Here is a 14473-nt window from a genome sequence, read left to right on the forward strand (position 1 = left end):
CGAACGCTGAACAAAACATTCGGGTTTGTCCCTTCAAAAGTTTACAGCTGACCATGGACTTCTACAGCTTGGAAACTTTACCAGGCAGAAGAAAAAGGCCGCTCTCCCTTTATTTATTACGTTGAACATAGTCCTGTCCTGTGTTGGGGGGTTTGTGCGGCGGGGGCCGGGCGGGGTTTCTGCTGCTGCCTGATTGCGGGCTTCCCGTTCCAAAGCAGGTGCGCGTGGTTGGCCGGTGAGTCCCTAACGCTGGCGTTCGTACCTCCGTGTTCACGACTTCCCGTCCAGGGACAGCTCGCACAATCCAACAGGGTATTAACCGATCAAGAGTTGTAAAGAGACCCCTCGCAAGGCAGGCGTTGTACCAAACGTCTCATCAGCATCTCACAGCGGCGGGGGGGGGGGTCCGGGGGGCTACGTCGAGGTACACAGTGCCGCAGCCTTACGTCCGTGACGTTTATTACTCCCGAACTCAGAGGTGACGCTTTAGCTGGGCAACATCATCCCAGCACTTGAGAAAAAGCAATCGGAGCGGAGAGGACCCAGCCCCCGTGTCTGTGTTTTCAGGACAGCTTAGAAAGCGTCCTACAAGCGGAGTTTCTGGGCTAGTGGATGTAAAACGCTGAACGGAGATCTGAGGATTTCTTTATTATTCCTCTCCACGGCAGAGCAGGTCATCTAGGGTGACCAGACAGCAAGTGTAAAAAATCGGGACGGGGGGTGGGGGGTAATCGGTGCCTATATAAGAAAAAGACCCCCCAAAACAGGACTGTCCCTTTACAAACGGGACACCAGCGTATTAGGAAAGAAACACCGAGTGCCCGCAAACCATTGAGAGTCGTGGAAAGCGGACTCGGGAGAGCTCTGAATTCCTTTTCAAAGCAAGCGCACGGGCAGAAAATCAACCCTGGTGCTTTACCCAGACCCGCCACCCGGAGCGAACCCCGAGGTGGAACCGGCGGCTCGCGCCCCGGACCTCCCCGCGCGCCGCGCTCTGGCAGCGTCTCGGGCCTGGTCCCCCCCGCTGCGGAAACACACGGGCCCCCTCGTGCCCAGCGACGTCAGCCGAGCTCGCCCGCCTTCGGCGCTGCAAAGTCGCCAGCGTCTGCATCCCGGGGACAGAACGTGCCCTGGCCCCACCCGGCTTCTCCGGCGGCTGACGCGGCAGCTCCGTCCCCAAATCCCCGGCGTCGGCCCCAGACGCAGCCCTCACCGCAGACAGGCCCTTGCTCCTGCGGGGGACGAAGAGCCGCCCCCGGGGCCTGGCTGGGCTAAGAGGACTCTTGTTTCTCGCATTGCCCCGCTCCCGAGACCTGACTGGCTCAGCCCTGGGTGTGAGCTGCCAGAGGGATGGCACGCAACAAAGCCTGGCTATGCAAGGGCACAAACACACCCACCCACACAAAAGCGGGGCTGGGACCTGCCAGCCCCCTGGGCCTGGGCGTCTCTGGGGTCCCGGACAGCCCCCCGCTCCGTGCAGCTGCCGGCAGGTGGCTGGGGTTACGTGAGAGCTGGAAACATCCTGGGGTGCTCCCCAGTGGGGGGCCGCGCGATCACCAGCTCCTCAGCGGTGCCGCAGGCCAGGGGTAACTGCTGATGGCGGGGGGCACCATGGCAGGGCCCTCCCCTCGCCATCACAGCCACGCTCAGCTTCCTGGGGAGGGCCAAGGCACCCTCCAGCAACGCCCCCGACGCCCGGATCGGCCTTAGGGGAAATGGTGCCCTGGCCCCCTCATCACCCCCCACTGCCTCCCTGGACTCCGCTCCCCCCCCCTTGCTCCTGGTCTCCGCTGCCCCCCCCCTCAGTCTAAGCCCCCACTGTCTCCCCAGATTCCCCTCCCCCCATTGCTCCTGGCCCCCGCTGGCCACTGCATCATCCCCTAGCCCTCCACTGCCCCCCCAGGCTTCCCTCCCCCCATCGCTCCCCTCCCCACCTCCAGCTGCCCTGGGCCCCCCACCCCACTCGTGCGGAGCCGCAGCAGGGCAGGCTGGGGCGGGCTGGGGCAGGGGGCACAAGGCTGGGGCGGGGCGGGACGGGGCTCCCCTCCTCCGGCAATGCTTGCTGGGGTGGGACAGGGCCTTGCCCGGCAGTGCCCTGCGGCCAGACTCAGCCCCCCTGGCAGGAATGGGGGGGGAGACCCCGCGTCCCACCCCCGCTCTGTGCAGGCACTGGCCAGGGGCTCTCCAGCACACTGAGGGGGGGCACAGCCGGGGGGGGGCACGACTTGAGGGGGAGGCGCCAGCACTGGGGGTGCAGGGGGCAGGGCTGGGGAGAGGTGCAGATAACGGGGGGGCAGGGGGCAGGGCTGGGGGAGGGACTGGGAATGGGGGTGCAGGGGGCAGGGCTGGGGGGAGGGACTGGGAATGGGGGAGTGGAGGGGGCAGGGCTGGGGGAAGGACTGGGAATGGGGGTGCAGGGGGCAGGGCTGGGGGGAGGTGCAGGTATTGGGGGTCCGGGGGGGCACTGCTGGGGAGAGGTGCAGGTAACGGGGGTGCAAGGGGGCAGGGCTGGGGGGAGGTGCAGGTATCGGGGGTCGGGGGGGGCAGGGCTGGGGGAGGTGCAGGTATCGGGGGTCGGGGGGGCAGGGCTGGGGGAGGTGCAGGTAATGGGGGTACAGGGGGCAGGGCTGGGGGAGGTGCAGATAACGGGGGTCCGGGGGGGGCAGGGCTGGGGGAGGTGCAGGTATCGGGGGTACAGGGGGCAGGGCTGGGGGAGGTGCAGGTATCGGGGGTTGGGGGGGCAGGGCTGGGGGAGCCGCTGGCACGGGGTGTGGGGGCGCGGGGGGGCAAATGGGGGCACACATTGGGCATGGGGGTGCAGGGGGCAGGGCTGGGGGAGATGCAGATAACGGGGGTGCAGGGGGCAGGGCTGGGGGCGGGACTGGGCATGGGGGTGCAGGGGGCAGGGCTGGGGGGACGCACTGGGAATGGGGGGTGCAGGGGCAGGGCTGGGGGAGGTGCAGATAACGGGGGTCCGGGGGGGGCAGGGCTGGGGGAGGGGCTGGCAATGGGGGTGCAGGGGGCAGGGCTGGGGGAGGGACTGGGCATGGGGGTGCAGGGAGCAGGGCTGGGGGAGGTGCAGATAACGGGGGGGCAGGGCTAGGGGAGGGGCTGGCAATGGGGGTGCAGGGGGCAGGGCTGGGGGAGGTGCAGATAACGGGGGTCCGGGGGGGGCAGGGCTGGGGGAGATGCAGATAACGGGGGTGCAGGGGGCAGGGCTAGGGGAGGGACTGGGAATGGGGGTGCAGGGGGCAGGGCTGGGGGAGGTGCAGATAACGGGGGTGCAGGGGGCAGGGCTGGGGGAGGGGCTGGCAATGGGGGTGCAGGGGGCAGGGCTGGGGGAGGGACTGGGCATGGGGGTGCAGGGGGCAGGGCTGGGGGAGATGCAGATAACGGGGGTGCAGGGGGCAGGGCTGGGGGAGGGGCTGGCAATGGGGGTGCAGGGGGCAGGGCTGGGGGAGGGACTGGGCATGGGGGTGCAGGGGGCAGGGCTGGGGGAGATGCAGATAACGGGGGTGCAGGGGGCAGGGCTGGGGGAGGGGCTGGCAATGGGGGTGCAGGGGGCAGGGCTGGGGGAGGGACTGGGCATGGGGGTGCAGGGGGCAGGGCTGGGGGAGATGCAGATAACGGGGGTGCAGGGGGCAGGGCTGGGGGAGGGGCTGGCAATGGGGGTGCAGGGGGCAGGGCTGGGGGAGGTGCAGATAACGGGGGTGCAGGGGGCAGGGCTAGGGGAGGGACTGGGAATGGGGGTGCAGGGGGCAGGGCTGGGGGAGGTGCAAATAACGGGGGTCCGGGGGGGGCAGGGCTGGGGGAGATGCAGATAACGGGGGTGCAGGGGGCAGGGCTAGGGGAGGGACTGGGCATGGGGGTGCAGGGGGCAGGGCTGGGGGAGATGCAGATAACGGGGGTGCAGGGGGCAGGGCTAGGGGAGGGGCTGGCAATGGGGGTGCAGGGGGCAGGGCTGGGGGGACGCACTGGGAATGGGGGGTGCAGGGGCAGGGCTGGGGGAGGTGCAGATAACGGGGGTCCGGGGGGGGCAGGGCTGGGGGAGATGCAGATAACGGGGGTGCAGGGGGCAGGGCTAGGGGAGGGACTGGGAATGGGGGTGCAGGGGGCAGGGCTGGGGGAGCCGCTGGCACGGGGTGTGGGGGCGCGGGGGGGCAAATGGGGGCACACATTGGGAATGGGGGTGCAGGGCTGGGGGAGGGGCTGGCAATGGGGCTGCCCCCCCCGGCTGGAGGGGCTCCCATCCTACGCAGGGTTGCAGCCCGTGCGATAGCTCCTGCCCCCCCCGCGCACACGGCTCCTGCCCCACTCAGCCCGCACGTGCCGCCCGCTCCCGGGGAAAGGCCGGGCAGCCGCTTCAGCCGCGTCACTGCGCATGCTCCCTAGAACCTCGCTCCCCGCGTGCTCCCCTTCCCGTTGCCTCGGGCGTCCTGATTGGCTGCGCCGCGCTATCGGGCGAGCCCATTGGCCGGTCGGGGCCGGCTCCTGCTCTGATTGGCTGGAGGGGCGCGGTGGAGGCGTGGTACCGGGGTTCGAGGGAGGCATGGACGGTTCCTGCCGCGAGGGTGGCCAGGTTGGGGGGGGAATTGCAGCCGGGGGGGGCTTTGCAGTCTGGGGGGGCTGCATGGAGGGGGGGCGGGAATTGTAGCCGGGGGGGTGCATGCGGGGGAATTGCAGGCGGGGGGCTGCATGGGGGGAGGGGCGGGAATTGCGTCCGGGGGGTGCATGGGGGAGGGGCGGGAATTGCAGCCGGGGGGTGCATGGGGGGAGGGGCGGGAATTGCGTCCGGGGGGTGCATGGGGGAGGGGCGGGAATTGCAGCCGGGGGGTGCATGGGGGGAGGGGCGGGAATTGCGTCCGGGGGGTGCATGGGGGGAGGGGCGGGAATTGCGTCCGGGGGGTGCATGGGGGAGGGGCGGGAATTGCAGCCGGGGGGTGCATGGGGGGAGGGGCGGGAATTGCGTCCGGGGGGGCGGGACGACGCGGGAAGCGCCTCTCGGGGCTGAGCCGGGTGTTCGCCCAGCTCCCGGGCTTCCCCCCCCACTTACCGCTGTGCGGGGGGGGCGTGCCCAGCACGGTAGCAGAAGGGGGTTGTTGTCCTGTCCTGGGGGGGGGCCGCTTTCGAGCGACCTGCTTTGGTTGGACGGGGGGGGGTCTCCCATCAGCCAGGCGTGGTGGGGGGTGCAGTTTGGGGGCGTTTCTCCAATTGTGGGGCCAGCTGGGCTGTGGGGGGCGGGGGCAGGCCTCCAGAAACCTCTGGGGCTCCCCCCCCAGCTCTGCCGGTGCCCCTCACTCCCGACCTGCAGCCCCCTGCCAGCCCAGCCCTGGGCTCCCCCCCGCCCCCCAGCTCTGCCCCGGGTCACTGGTGCACTGACCCCAAATGCTGACCCTCCACTGTGTGTCCGGGGGTCCCAGATGCTGCCGTGGGGGGTGTTTGGTGGCAGGGCCCGGTGAAGTTGGGGTTCTGGGGTCACCATGTGATTCCCTCCGGCTCCTGCAGGGGGCGCAGGCTGCTGTCAAAATCTCAGAAGCTGGAGACCAGGGAGCAGAGGGGGGGACCCCAGGGGAGTTTACATTCAGCGCTGACCCCTCCCTGGAGGACATGTGAGTTACCCCTGCCCCCCCAGCCCTGCCCCCCCACTCCCGACCCGCAGCCCCCCTGCCCCCCCAGCCCTGCCCCCCCCACTCCCGACCCGCAGCCCCCTGCCCCCCTAGCTCCCCCCACTCCCGACCCGCAGCCCCCTGCCCCCCCAGCCCTGCCCCCCCCACTCCCGACCTGCACACTTTTCTAACCTTCCGCCTCCCCCTTCCCCCCCCCCCCCCGTTTCTCTTTGTCCAGCCGGCGGCTCCAGGCCGAGTTCGTGGCCGAGCGGGGGTGGGGCCGCTTCCACCAGCCCCGAAACCTGCTCCTGGCGCTGGTGGGCGAAGTGGGGGAAGTGGCCGAGCTCTTGTGAGTATTGGGGGGGGGGGATGATGATGATGGTTTGCAACCCCCGGGAGAGACCTGGGAAGGGGATGGAGGGACGGACCTGACCCAGCTGCCCCCCCCCCCACGCACGCACAGCCCAGGGGTGGGGCAGGCTGAGCCCCGAGAACTTGTGACACTCGGGGGGGGGGGGGGGGGTTTGAACAACGTCGCCACCTACTGGCTGCAGCTGACATGGCGGATTCAACTCTGAGCACAAGTGGTGGGGGCGGGGTGTCCCGGCGCCCCCCCCCGCTCCGTCCGTCCGCCTGTCCCGGCGCCCCCCCCCCCGCTCCGTGTGTCCGTCCGTCCGCCTGTCCCGGCGCCCCCCCCGCTCCGTGTCCGTCCGCCTGTCCCGGCGCCCCCCCCGCTCCGTGTCCGTCCGTCCGTCCGCCTGTCCCGGCGCCCCCCCCGCTCCGTGTCCGTCCGTCCGTCCGCCTGTCCCGGCGCCCCCCCCCCCCGCTCCGTCCGTCCGTCCGTCCGCCTGTCCCGGAGCCCCCCCGCTCCGTGTCCGTCCGTCCGTCCGCCTGTCCCGGCGCCCCCCCCCGCTCCATGTCTGTCCGTCCGTCCGTCCGTCCGCCTGTCCCGGCGCCCCCCCCCGCTCCGTGTGTCCGTCCGTCCGCCTGTCCCGGCGCCCCCCCCCGCTCCGTGTGTCCGTCCGTCCGCCTGTCCCGGCGCCCCCCCCCGCTCCATGTGTCCGTCCATCCGCCTGTCCCGGCGCCCCCCCCGCTCCGTGTGTCCGTCCGTCCGCCTGTCCCGGCGCCCCCCCCGCTCCGTGTGTCCGTCCGTCCGTCTGCCTGTCCCGACGCCCCCCCAGCTCCGTGTGTCCGTCCGTCCGTCTGTCCCGGCGCCCTCCCCGCTCCGTGTGTCCGTCCATCCGCCTGTCCTGGCACCCCGGCCGCCGGTGACCCCGCTGTGCGTCTCTCCCCAGCCAGTGGCGGGCGGAGCCGGCGGCGAGGGCGGGGCTGCCGGGCTGGGCGCCGGGCGAGCGGGCGGCCCTGGCGGAGGAGCTGAGCGACGTGCTGCTCTACCTGGTCTCGCTGGCCCAGCAGTGCCGGGTGGACCTGCCCCGTGCCGCCCTGCGCAAGCTGGACCGGAACCGGGCCCGCTACCCGGCCCACCGCGCCCACGGCTCGGCCCGCAAGTACACCCACTACCAGGACCGGCCCCCAGACGCCTGCGGCCCCCAGGACTGACGGCCGGGCGGACTCAGACCCCGGCTGGGGGGCAACGCCACTCCCCTGGCGGAGAGACGGGGGGTGTCCCCCCCCAACCCCACCACTTCAGTCCCCCCCCAGTCCCAGATTTCCCCCCCTGTTCATTCCACCCCAGCTCCCCCTTTCTACAGCAACCCCCCTGCCCGCAGTTTATCAACGACCCCCCCATCCCAGAAGCCGCCCCGCCTGTCACCCCAGGACGCCCCCCCAGAGTTCAGTTCTGAGTTTGTCTCTTTTTCTTGTTGTTTTTAAGTAATAAAAACCTTCCCTTTTCGGGGAGGTCAGTTTCTCCGTCGTGTCCATGGGCGGGGCTCCCCTCTGCCCCCCACCTGTGGGCCAGAAAGAAGGGGGGGATCATGCCCCCCAAAAGAGACTCAGGGAGCAGTGGTGCAAACACAGGGGTGAGTTTATTAGGGGCAAAGCTGGGAAGGGGGAGAAGACGGGGTGACTTTGAGGAACAGGGAATTTAGGGTTCTTGGGGGAGGGGCTCTGGTGAGCAGGGTTTTGGGGGGGCTGCGAGTGCTGCTTAGGCTGCCTCAGAGAATCACCCCTGTCCCTTCTGCTGCTGTGAAATCCAGAAGACGCTGGCTCCAGAGGGGGTGCTGGCCCCGGGGGGGACCCCGAAATCCTCACAGGGTGTCCGACTGCTCCCCCTGGCTCTGCTTGATCTGGTCATGCATCTTCTGCAGCATTTCCTGCATCCGGCGCAGCTGGGGGGGAGCGAGACAAGGGGGGGGGGAGGTGAGACGCGGGGCCTGGGAACAGGGGGGCGCCTTGCCCGGCGCTGGGGGCTGGGTATAACCGGGGGCAGAGCCCCCCCCCGTCAACACCCCCCTCGTGGCCCACTCACCTCTTCATCCTTCTCCCGGATCAGTTTCTCCGTGTCCGTCTCCGCCAGGGGCAACAGGGGGAGCTCGGTGGCGCTTTGCCGGGACAGTTTCCTGGGGGGGGGGGGGGGGGGGGAGATGGGTCAGGGGGAGGGGGAGGCGGGGCCGGGTGTCCCCATCGCGCCCAGATTCATTTCAACCCCCGGCTGCCCCCTATCCTCGCTGCCCCCCCCTTGCTCCCCGCTGCCCCCAGCTCACCCCGCTGCCCCCCGGCCCTGCTCCCGGCTGCCCCCCGGCGCTGGGCTCACATGCGGCTGCTGCGGTCGCGGGCGCCCACGCGGGTCAGGCTCTGGATGCAGCGGGCCCGGTAGTTCTCGTAGTGCATCTCCTGGGTCACCTCCTTCAGGTCCTGCATGTGGGTCCGCACCAGCATGGTACGCAGCCGTAGGAAGTCGCAGTGCGCCGGGTTCTCCACTGGGGGGCGACAGAGGCATGGGGCCCCGGTGTCCCCCATTGACCCCTCTGCCCCCGGCCTCCCCCAGGGCCCCCTCTGCCCCACGGTGCCCCCCCCGATCCCTGGCCTCGCCCAGCGTCCCCCACTGACCCCTCTGCCAGCTGGTGCCCCCAGCACCCCCCTCTGCCCCCTGGTGCCCCCCATTGACCCCTCTGCCCCCGGCCTCCCCCAGCGCCCCCTCTGCCAGCTGGTGCCCCCCCACTGACCCCTCTGCCACTGGGTGCCCCCAGCACCCTCCTCTGCCCCCAGCCTCCCCCAGTGCCCCCTCTGGCACCTGGTGCCCACCACTGATCCCTGGCCTCACCACTGACCCCTCTGCCACCTGGTGCCCCCCACTGACCCCTCTGCCCCTCCCCCCCTGCCCCCACTGACCCCTGTGTGCCCGGCCTCCCCCAGTGCCCCTTCTGACCCCTAGCGCATCCCACTGACCCCTGGCCTCCCCCGGTGCCCCCCACTGACCCCCAGCTTCCCCAATCCCCGGTGCCCCATCTGCCCCCCCTGCCTCCCAGTATCCCCTACCGACCCCTGGCATCCCCCACTGACCCCCTCTGCTACCCAGTGCCCCCCACTGATCCCTCATGCCAGCCAATGACCCCAGCACCCCCTACTTATCCCCCCACCCTCTGGTGCCCCAATTGACCCCCAGCACTCCCTAGCCCCCCACGACACTCCCCGCCCCACAACGCCCCACGGTGCCCCCCTCTGCCCCACAGCCACCCCACTGAGCTCCCCAGCCCCATCCCGCTCCCTGCCCCACAGCGCCCCCTACCTTCCACAGCCCCCCAGGGGTACGTGCGCCCCCGGAAGGCCTTTCCCTTGGTCTCCCGGACGATGTCATTGGAGCCGACCACGGCGAACGGGATGCTGCCCTGGGAGGGGGGAGGAGGGGGGGTTAGGGGGTGTCCAGGCCCCCCCCTTTTCCTGTAGCCCCCCCCAGAACTCCCTTTCCCCATCCCCCGCGCTGAGCACTTCTCACCTTCAGCTCCGCGTCCTGGGCCTTGAAGTCTTCGTCCTCGTCGGAGTCGCAGTCGGGGAACTGGTAGATGCTGATGGCGTTTTCCTCCAGCTGCTGCCGGATCTGGGGGTGCCGGGGGGGAGGAAGCATCACCCCAACACCCTCATGCACAACAGAGACCCATCCCCCGCCCCGTAGGAGAAGTAGGAGGCCGGGGGGGGTTCAGCGGGGATGTGGGGGTACCAGGGAAATCGGGGTACAGGAAGAGGTGGTTGGGGATTGGGGGAATTTGGGGTACAGGATGATGTGGGCTGGGATTAGGAAAACATTGGGGTACAAGGAGGGAAATGTGGGGGGCAGAGGGATGCGGGGAGGATCAGGGAGGGATGGGGGGTAGAGCAGCAAATTTGGGGCCCAGGGGGATGTGGCTTGGCAGTGGGAGGAATTTGGGTGTAGGGGGAGGGGCTTTCCGTTGAGGAGGGATATGGGGGTACAGGGAATGTGGGTTGGGATTGGGAGACATTTGGGGTGCAAGGAGTGAAATTTTGGGGCTCCGGGGCGGGCTGTGAGGACTGGGGAGGAATTTGGGGTGCAGGGGAATGTGGCGATCCTGGGGAATTGGGGGAGCTGGCATGGAAATATGGGTGCAGGAGGAGGGTTGGGATGGGGCACTGTTTGGGGTGCAGGGGAATATGGGGGCACATGGGCTGGGGGACCCTGCCCCCCTGTAGAACTCCCCCCCCCGCGACTCTCACCTTCTCCTTCATGATGCCCACCTCCCGGGGGGTCAGGACATCGGCTCGGCCGATCACTGGCACGATGTTGACCTTGTGTTGCACGGCACGCAGGAACGCCACGTCCAGGGGGCGCAGCCTGAGGGGGGGCAGGGAGTGAGGCACCCTCAAATAGCCCCTGTGCCCCCCGCATCCCTCCAATGACCCAAAGCGCCCCCCGCCGTCCCTCAGCCCACCAAGGGCCCCTATACCCCCCAGCACCCCCACATCCCCGAGTGACCCCCCAAATAATCCAGTGTCCCCTGGTGCACCCCCCATGCCCAGCACCCCATGTGACCCCTCTCAGTGCCCCAATGCACCCCAAAGCTCCCACGCCTTATGCCAGCCCCCACAACTGCCAGTTCCCCCCCCAGCCCCTCATGACACCCCCTTCCCGCAGCCCCCCAGGCCCAGCGCCCCCCTGTACCCATGGCCGAAGGGTGAGAGGAAGTAGAGACAGCAGTGCACCCGCCCGTCCGTGATGTTCTTCCGGTTCAGCCCACTCTCATCCCGGAAGAACTGCTCGAACTGCTGGTCAATATAGTCCACTATGGACCCCCAGCTGGGACCGGCCCGGGGGAGTGGAGAGGAGGGAGGCGTTAGTGAGCGTCTCCCACAATGCACTGCTCCACCAGCCCCCTCCACACCCAAATCTCCCCTATCTCCCCCCAATCCCTGCTGGTCCATATAGTCCAGTATGGACCCCCAGTTGGGACCACCCGTTTTGTGAGGGGTTAGAGTTTGTGTCCCACAATGCACTGCTCTGACAGCCCCTCCCCCCACTCCTCAAATACCCCCTCCCTCCCCTAACTTCCCCCAGGATCCCTGCTGGTCCATATAGTCCAGTAACAGCCCACAGCAGGGACCAGTCCTGGGGAGGGGTTAGAGCCTGTGTCCCACAATGCACTGCCCTGACAGACTCTGCCCCCACTCTCCCAATTCCACCCCCCCTGAATCTCCCCCCCCCCATCAGGTCCCTACTGGTCAGTATAGTCCAACATGGGCCCCCAGCTAAGACCAGCCCAGGGGAAGGGGCAGGGGGAAGTTGGTGAGGGGTTCCCACAATGCACTGCTGTCCCAGCCCCCGCCCCAAGTTCCTCATTCCTGCCAGTCCATATAGTCCTCTATGGGCTCCCAGCTGGGACTGGCCTGCGGGAGAGGAAAGGAGGGGGCTTCATGAGCATATCCCACAATGCACTGCTCCGCCCTCCCCCCATCCCCCACCCAGTCAATATAGTCCACTATGGACTGGCCTGGGCAGGGGTGTCCCCCGGGCCCCCCTCACCAGTCAGCGTTGTCCACGGCGTCCCCAAAGCCCGGGGTGTCCACGACGGTGAGTTTCACCCGGACGCCGCCCTCCTCCAACTCCACAGCTCGCCGCTCGATCGCCAGGGTCTGCGGGACGCGCGCTGGGGGGGGACAGGGTCAGCGCTGGGGGGGCATGGCCCCCTCACCCCGGTACAGCCTCGGGTCCCGCCTACCTCTGCCACACCCTGATACACCCTCCGGGTCCCTCCCCACCCCGGCCACACCCCAATACACCCCGAGTCCTGCCCTACCCCTGCCGCGCCCCCAGACTCACCCCCCAATTCACCCCACCCTACTCCCCACCCCCCATACACCCGCGGGTCCCGCCCCACCCTGGCCACACCCCAGACCCCTCACTCACGCTGCTACACCCCCAGATCACCCCACCCAACTCCCCAGCACCCAAACACCCCCGGGTCCCGCCCCACCCCAACTGCACCCCCGACCCCCACCCTGATACAGCCCTGGATCCCGCCTCACGCCAGCCACCTTCCAGACCCCTCACTCACCCCCCAATCCACCCTGGGGTTCCGCCCCTCCCCTGCCGCACCCACACACCCCTCACCCACCCTCATACAGCCCTGGGTCCTGCCCCACCCCCCACTCACCCTGGGCGTCCAGCAGGGTCCGATCCTTGTACAGATCCGTCAGGAACAGGCTGTCGATCAGCGTAGACTTCCCCAGCCCAGACTCCCCTGCAGGGAGGGGTAGGGGGTGAGCCAGGACTCCTGGGTTCTCTCCCCAGCGCTGGGAAGGGAGTGGGGTCTGGTGGGTCAGAGCAGGGGGGGCTGGGAGCCAGGACTCCTGGGTTCTCTCCCCAGCTCTGAGAGGGGAGTGGGGTCTGGTGGGTCAGAGCAGGGGGGGCTGGGAGCCAGGACTCCTGGGTTCTCTCCCCGGCTCTGAGAGGGGAGTGGGGTCTGGTGGGTCAGAGCAGGGGGGGCTGGGAGCCAGGACTCCTGGGTTCTCTCCCAGGCTCTGAGAGGGGAGTGGGGTCTGGTGGGTTAGAGTGGAGGGGGGCTGTAGGGGTGCATGGGGTTTAACCCTTTACCTGCCACCATCAGAGTAAAGTCGAATCCCTTCTTCACAGATTTCCGATGCAGCTGGTTGGGGAGGGTGGCGAACCCGACGTATTCCTTATCCTGAGACAGAGAGAGCCTGGGTCTGGGGCCCTCAGACCAGCAACAGAACCCAGGAGTCCTGGCTCCCAGCCCCCACCCCCCACGCTAACCCCTCTCCCCTCCCATAGCTGGGGAGAGAACCCAGGAGTCCGGGCTCCCAGCCCCTGCTGCTCTAAGCCACCAGACCCCTCTCCCCTCCCAGAGCCGGGGAGAGAACTCAGGAGTCCGGGCTCCTAGCCCCCCACCTGCTCTGACCTACTAGCCCCCATTCCCCTCCCTGAGCTGGGGACAAAGCCCAGGAGTCTGGGCTTCCCACGCCTCGCCCAGCGTGGGGCGCTGGGGGCAGGGCGCTGTGGGGAGCAGGAAGGGCCCTGGCTGTGGGGGAAGCTCCCGACGACTCTAGTCCCAGCCTCTCCCAGCAGGGGGCGCTGTGGGGGTGCAGGGCAGGGGCGCTGGCTATGGGGGGAAGCTCCCGGCTACCCCAGCCCGGCCTCGCCCAGCAGGGGCCGCTGTGGGGAGTGGGGCAGGGGTGCCGGCGATAGGCCGTGGGGTGCTCACCATGGCGGCGTCTGCTCTGCTTTGAGCTCTCGGTGCACCTGGCTGCGTCTGCTCTGCCCACTTCCTCTCGCACCGAGAAGCGAAAGGAAACAGTGACACGCCCGTGGCTGCCCTCCCATTGGCCACCCCACCCCTGCGCTCGCCCGGCAGGCTGGGCTGGCCCCTGTGGGGCAGTAGGGGGCGCTGTGCTGCAGGGAGCGGGGCGGTGGGGGCGCCCAGCAGGGGGCGCTCTCCCTCCACACTCCTGGCGGAGCCCTGTGGGGGGCCATGGGGCGGAGAGACAGACAGAGACACAGGGCGCCCGTTTCTCTCAGCCTGTATTTATTGGCCTCCTGCCCAGAGCCCGTGCGTGACCCACCCCGAGCTCCCCACTCAGCCGTCTCCTCGCGCCGGCGACGAAGAAAAGTCACCCCGAGTTCGCAGCGGGGCGCTGACATCACCGGGAACCATGCTCTGAACTGTCACAGAGGGGCCTGGGCTTTGGGGGAACCGAGCTAGGGAACCCCGGGGCCAGCTGGAGAGAGAAGGATTTGATCCGCAGCCCTGGGTCAGACCCATGGGCCCATCTAGCCTGGTATCCCGCCTCCTCCCTCAGACCATCCCACGGCTCAGACCCATGGGCCCATCCAGTTTTAGGGGACAGGGGAATGGCTAGAGGGGGCAGGGGGAATGACTGAGGGGATTGGAGGTGATTTGGGGGGGCGTGGCTATGGGGCAGGGAGGGATTTGGGTGCAGAGAATGGATGAGGGGACAGGGTGTAGCTGAGGGGGCGGGGAGAGGATCTGGGGGGGCTGGGAGGGGATTTGGGGGTACAGTGGGCAGATGGGAGCTGGGTCTTAGGGAGGGGATGGGGAGAATTTGGGAGCTTGCCTCCACCCCTCCCCATGGCAGACACCCCACTTGACATCCTCATCGCCTTCCCACCATCCCGCCCCACCCTAAGCAGCGTGTGTAACTCCCCACTGAGTGTCTCCATCTGTGGCCGAGACGCTGCTGAGCCCCAAGCTTCCCCCTCAGCCAGGTGTTTCCTCTGTCCGGCTGGCACTGAGAGCCCCCCGGTCGCCTCGTCAGTCAGGGTGTCTGTGCCGTGGAGGGGGATGGGTGTTCCTGTGTCCTGGGCTGCCCCATGGCAGAGTCTCTCGGGAGTCCGGTGGCCGGAGCTGTCCCCCGTGGGAGCTGTCCCCATAGGCCGTCTTCTCCCGATCTAACCTCCCTCCTGCTCATCTGTTCCC

General features: G+C 68.9%; 2 protein-coding genes across 3 annotated transcripts; one reads left to right on the forward strand and one right to left on the reverse strand.

The window, feature by feature from the left end:
• The first annotated feature begins 4517 nt into the window (after window positions 1-4517).
• Window positions 4518-7460, forward strand: DCTPP1 (dCTP pyrophosphatase 1). Its single transcript, XM_048855705.2, has 4 exons — window positions 4518-4579; window positions 5506-5609; window positions 5845-5955; window positions 6902-7460. Exons 1-4 carry the CDS (start codon window positions 4550-4552, stop codon window positions 7164-7166), a joined length of 510 nt encoding a protein of 169 aa, XP_048711662.2. The 5' UTR covers window positions 4518-4549; the 3' UTR covers window positions 7167-7460.
• Window positions 7461-7575: 115 nt separating this feature from the next.
• Window positions 7576-14436, reverse strand: SEPTIN1 (septin 1). Of its 2 annotated transcripts, none has more exons than XM_048855695.2 (11): window positions 14179-14436; window positions 12613-12703; window positions 12173-12259; window positions 11542-11665; window positions 10684-10818; window positions 10239-10356; window positions 9505-9606; window positions 9298-9397; window positions 8323-8488; window positions 8038-8128; window positions 7576-7897 (listed from the first exon to the last, which is right to left on the reverse strand). In XM_048855695.2, exons 1-11 carry the CDS (start codon window positions 14425-14427, stop codon window positions 7817-7819), a joined length of 1344 nt encoding a protein of 447 aa, XP_048711652.1. In that variant the 5' UTR covers window positions 14428-14436; the 3' UTR covers window positions 7576-7816. The 2 variants fall into 2 exon arrangements, with proteins under 2 accessions (XP_048711652.1, XP_048711647.1); XM_048855690.2 differs by lacking the exon at window positions 14179-14436 and adding an exon at window positions 13241-13344.
• Between the last annotated feature and the right edge of the window lie 37 nt (window positions 14437-14473).

The sequence above is a fragment of the Caretta caretta genome, chromosome 6, assembly GCF_965140235.1.
Source record: "Caretta caretta isolate rCarCar2 chromosome 6, rCarCar1.hap1, whole genome shotgun sequence".
Taxonomy (NCBI): domain Eukaryota; kingdom Metazoa; phylum Chordata; order Testudines; family Cheloniidae; genus Caretta; species Caretta caretta.

Bases quoted from the DNA above. Each gene is read 5' to 3' on its own strand.
- DCTPP1 (XM_048855705.2), top strand. From the start codon at position 4,550: ATGGACGGTTCCTGCCGCGAGGGTGGCCAG. The intron at 5,610-5,844 runs GTGAGTTACCCC...CTCTTTGTCCAG, and splicing joins GACCCCTCCCTGGAGGACAT to CCGGCGGCTCCAGGCCGAGT. The intron at 5,956-6,901 runs GTGAGTATTGGG...GTCTCTCCCCAG, and splicing joins GGGGAAGTGGCCGAGCTCTT to CCAGTGGCGGGCGGAGCCGG.
- SEPTIN1 (XM_048855695.2), bottom strand. From the start codon at position 14,427: ATGGGGACAGCTCCCACGGGGGACAGCTCCGGCCACCGGACTCCCGAG. The intron at 10,819-11,541 runs GTGAGGGGGGCC...GGCCGGTCCCAG, and splicing joins GCCGTGGACAACGCTGACTG to CTGGGGGTCCATAGTGGACT. The intron at 9,607-10,238 runs GTGAGAGTCGCG...CGGCACCCCCAG, and splicing joins TGGGCATCATGAAGGAGAAG to ATCCGGCAGCAGCTGGAGGA.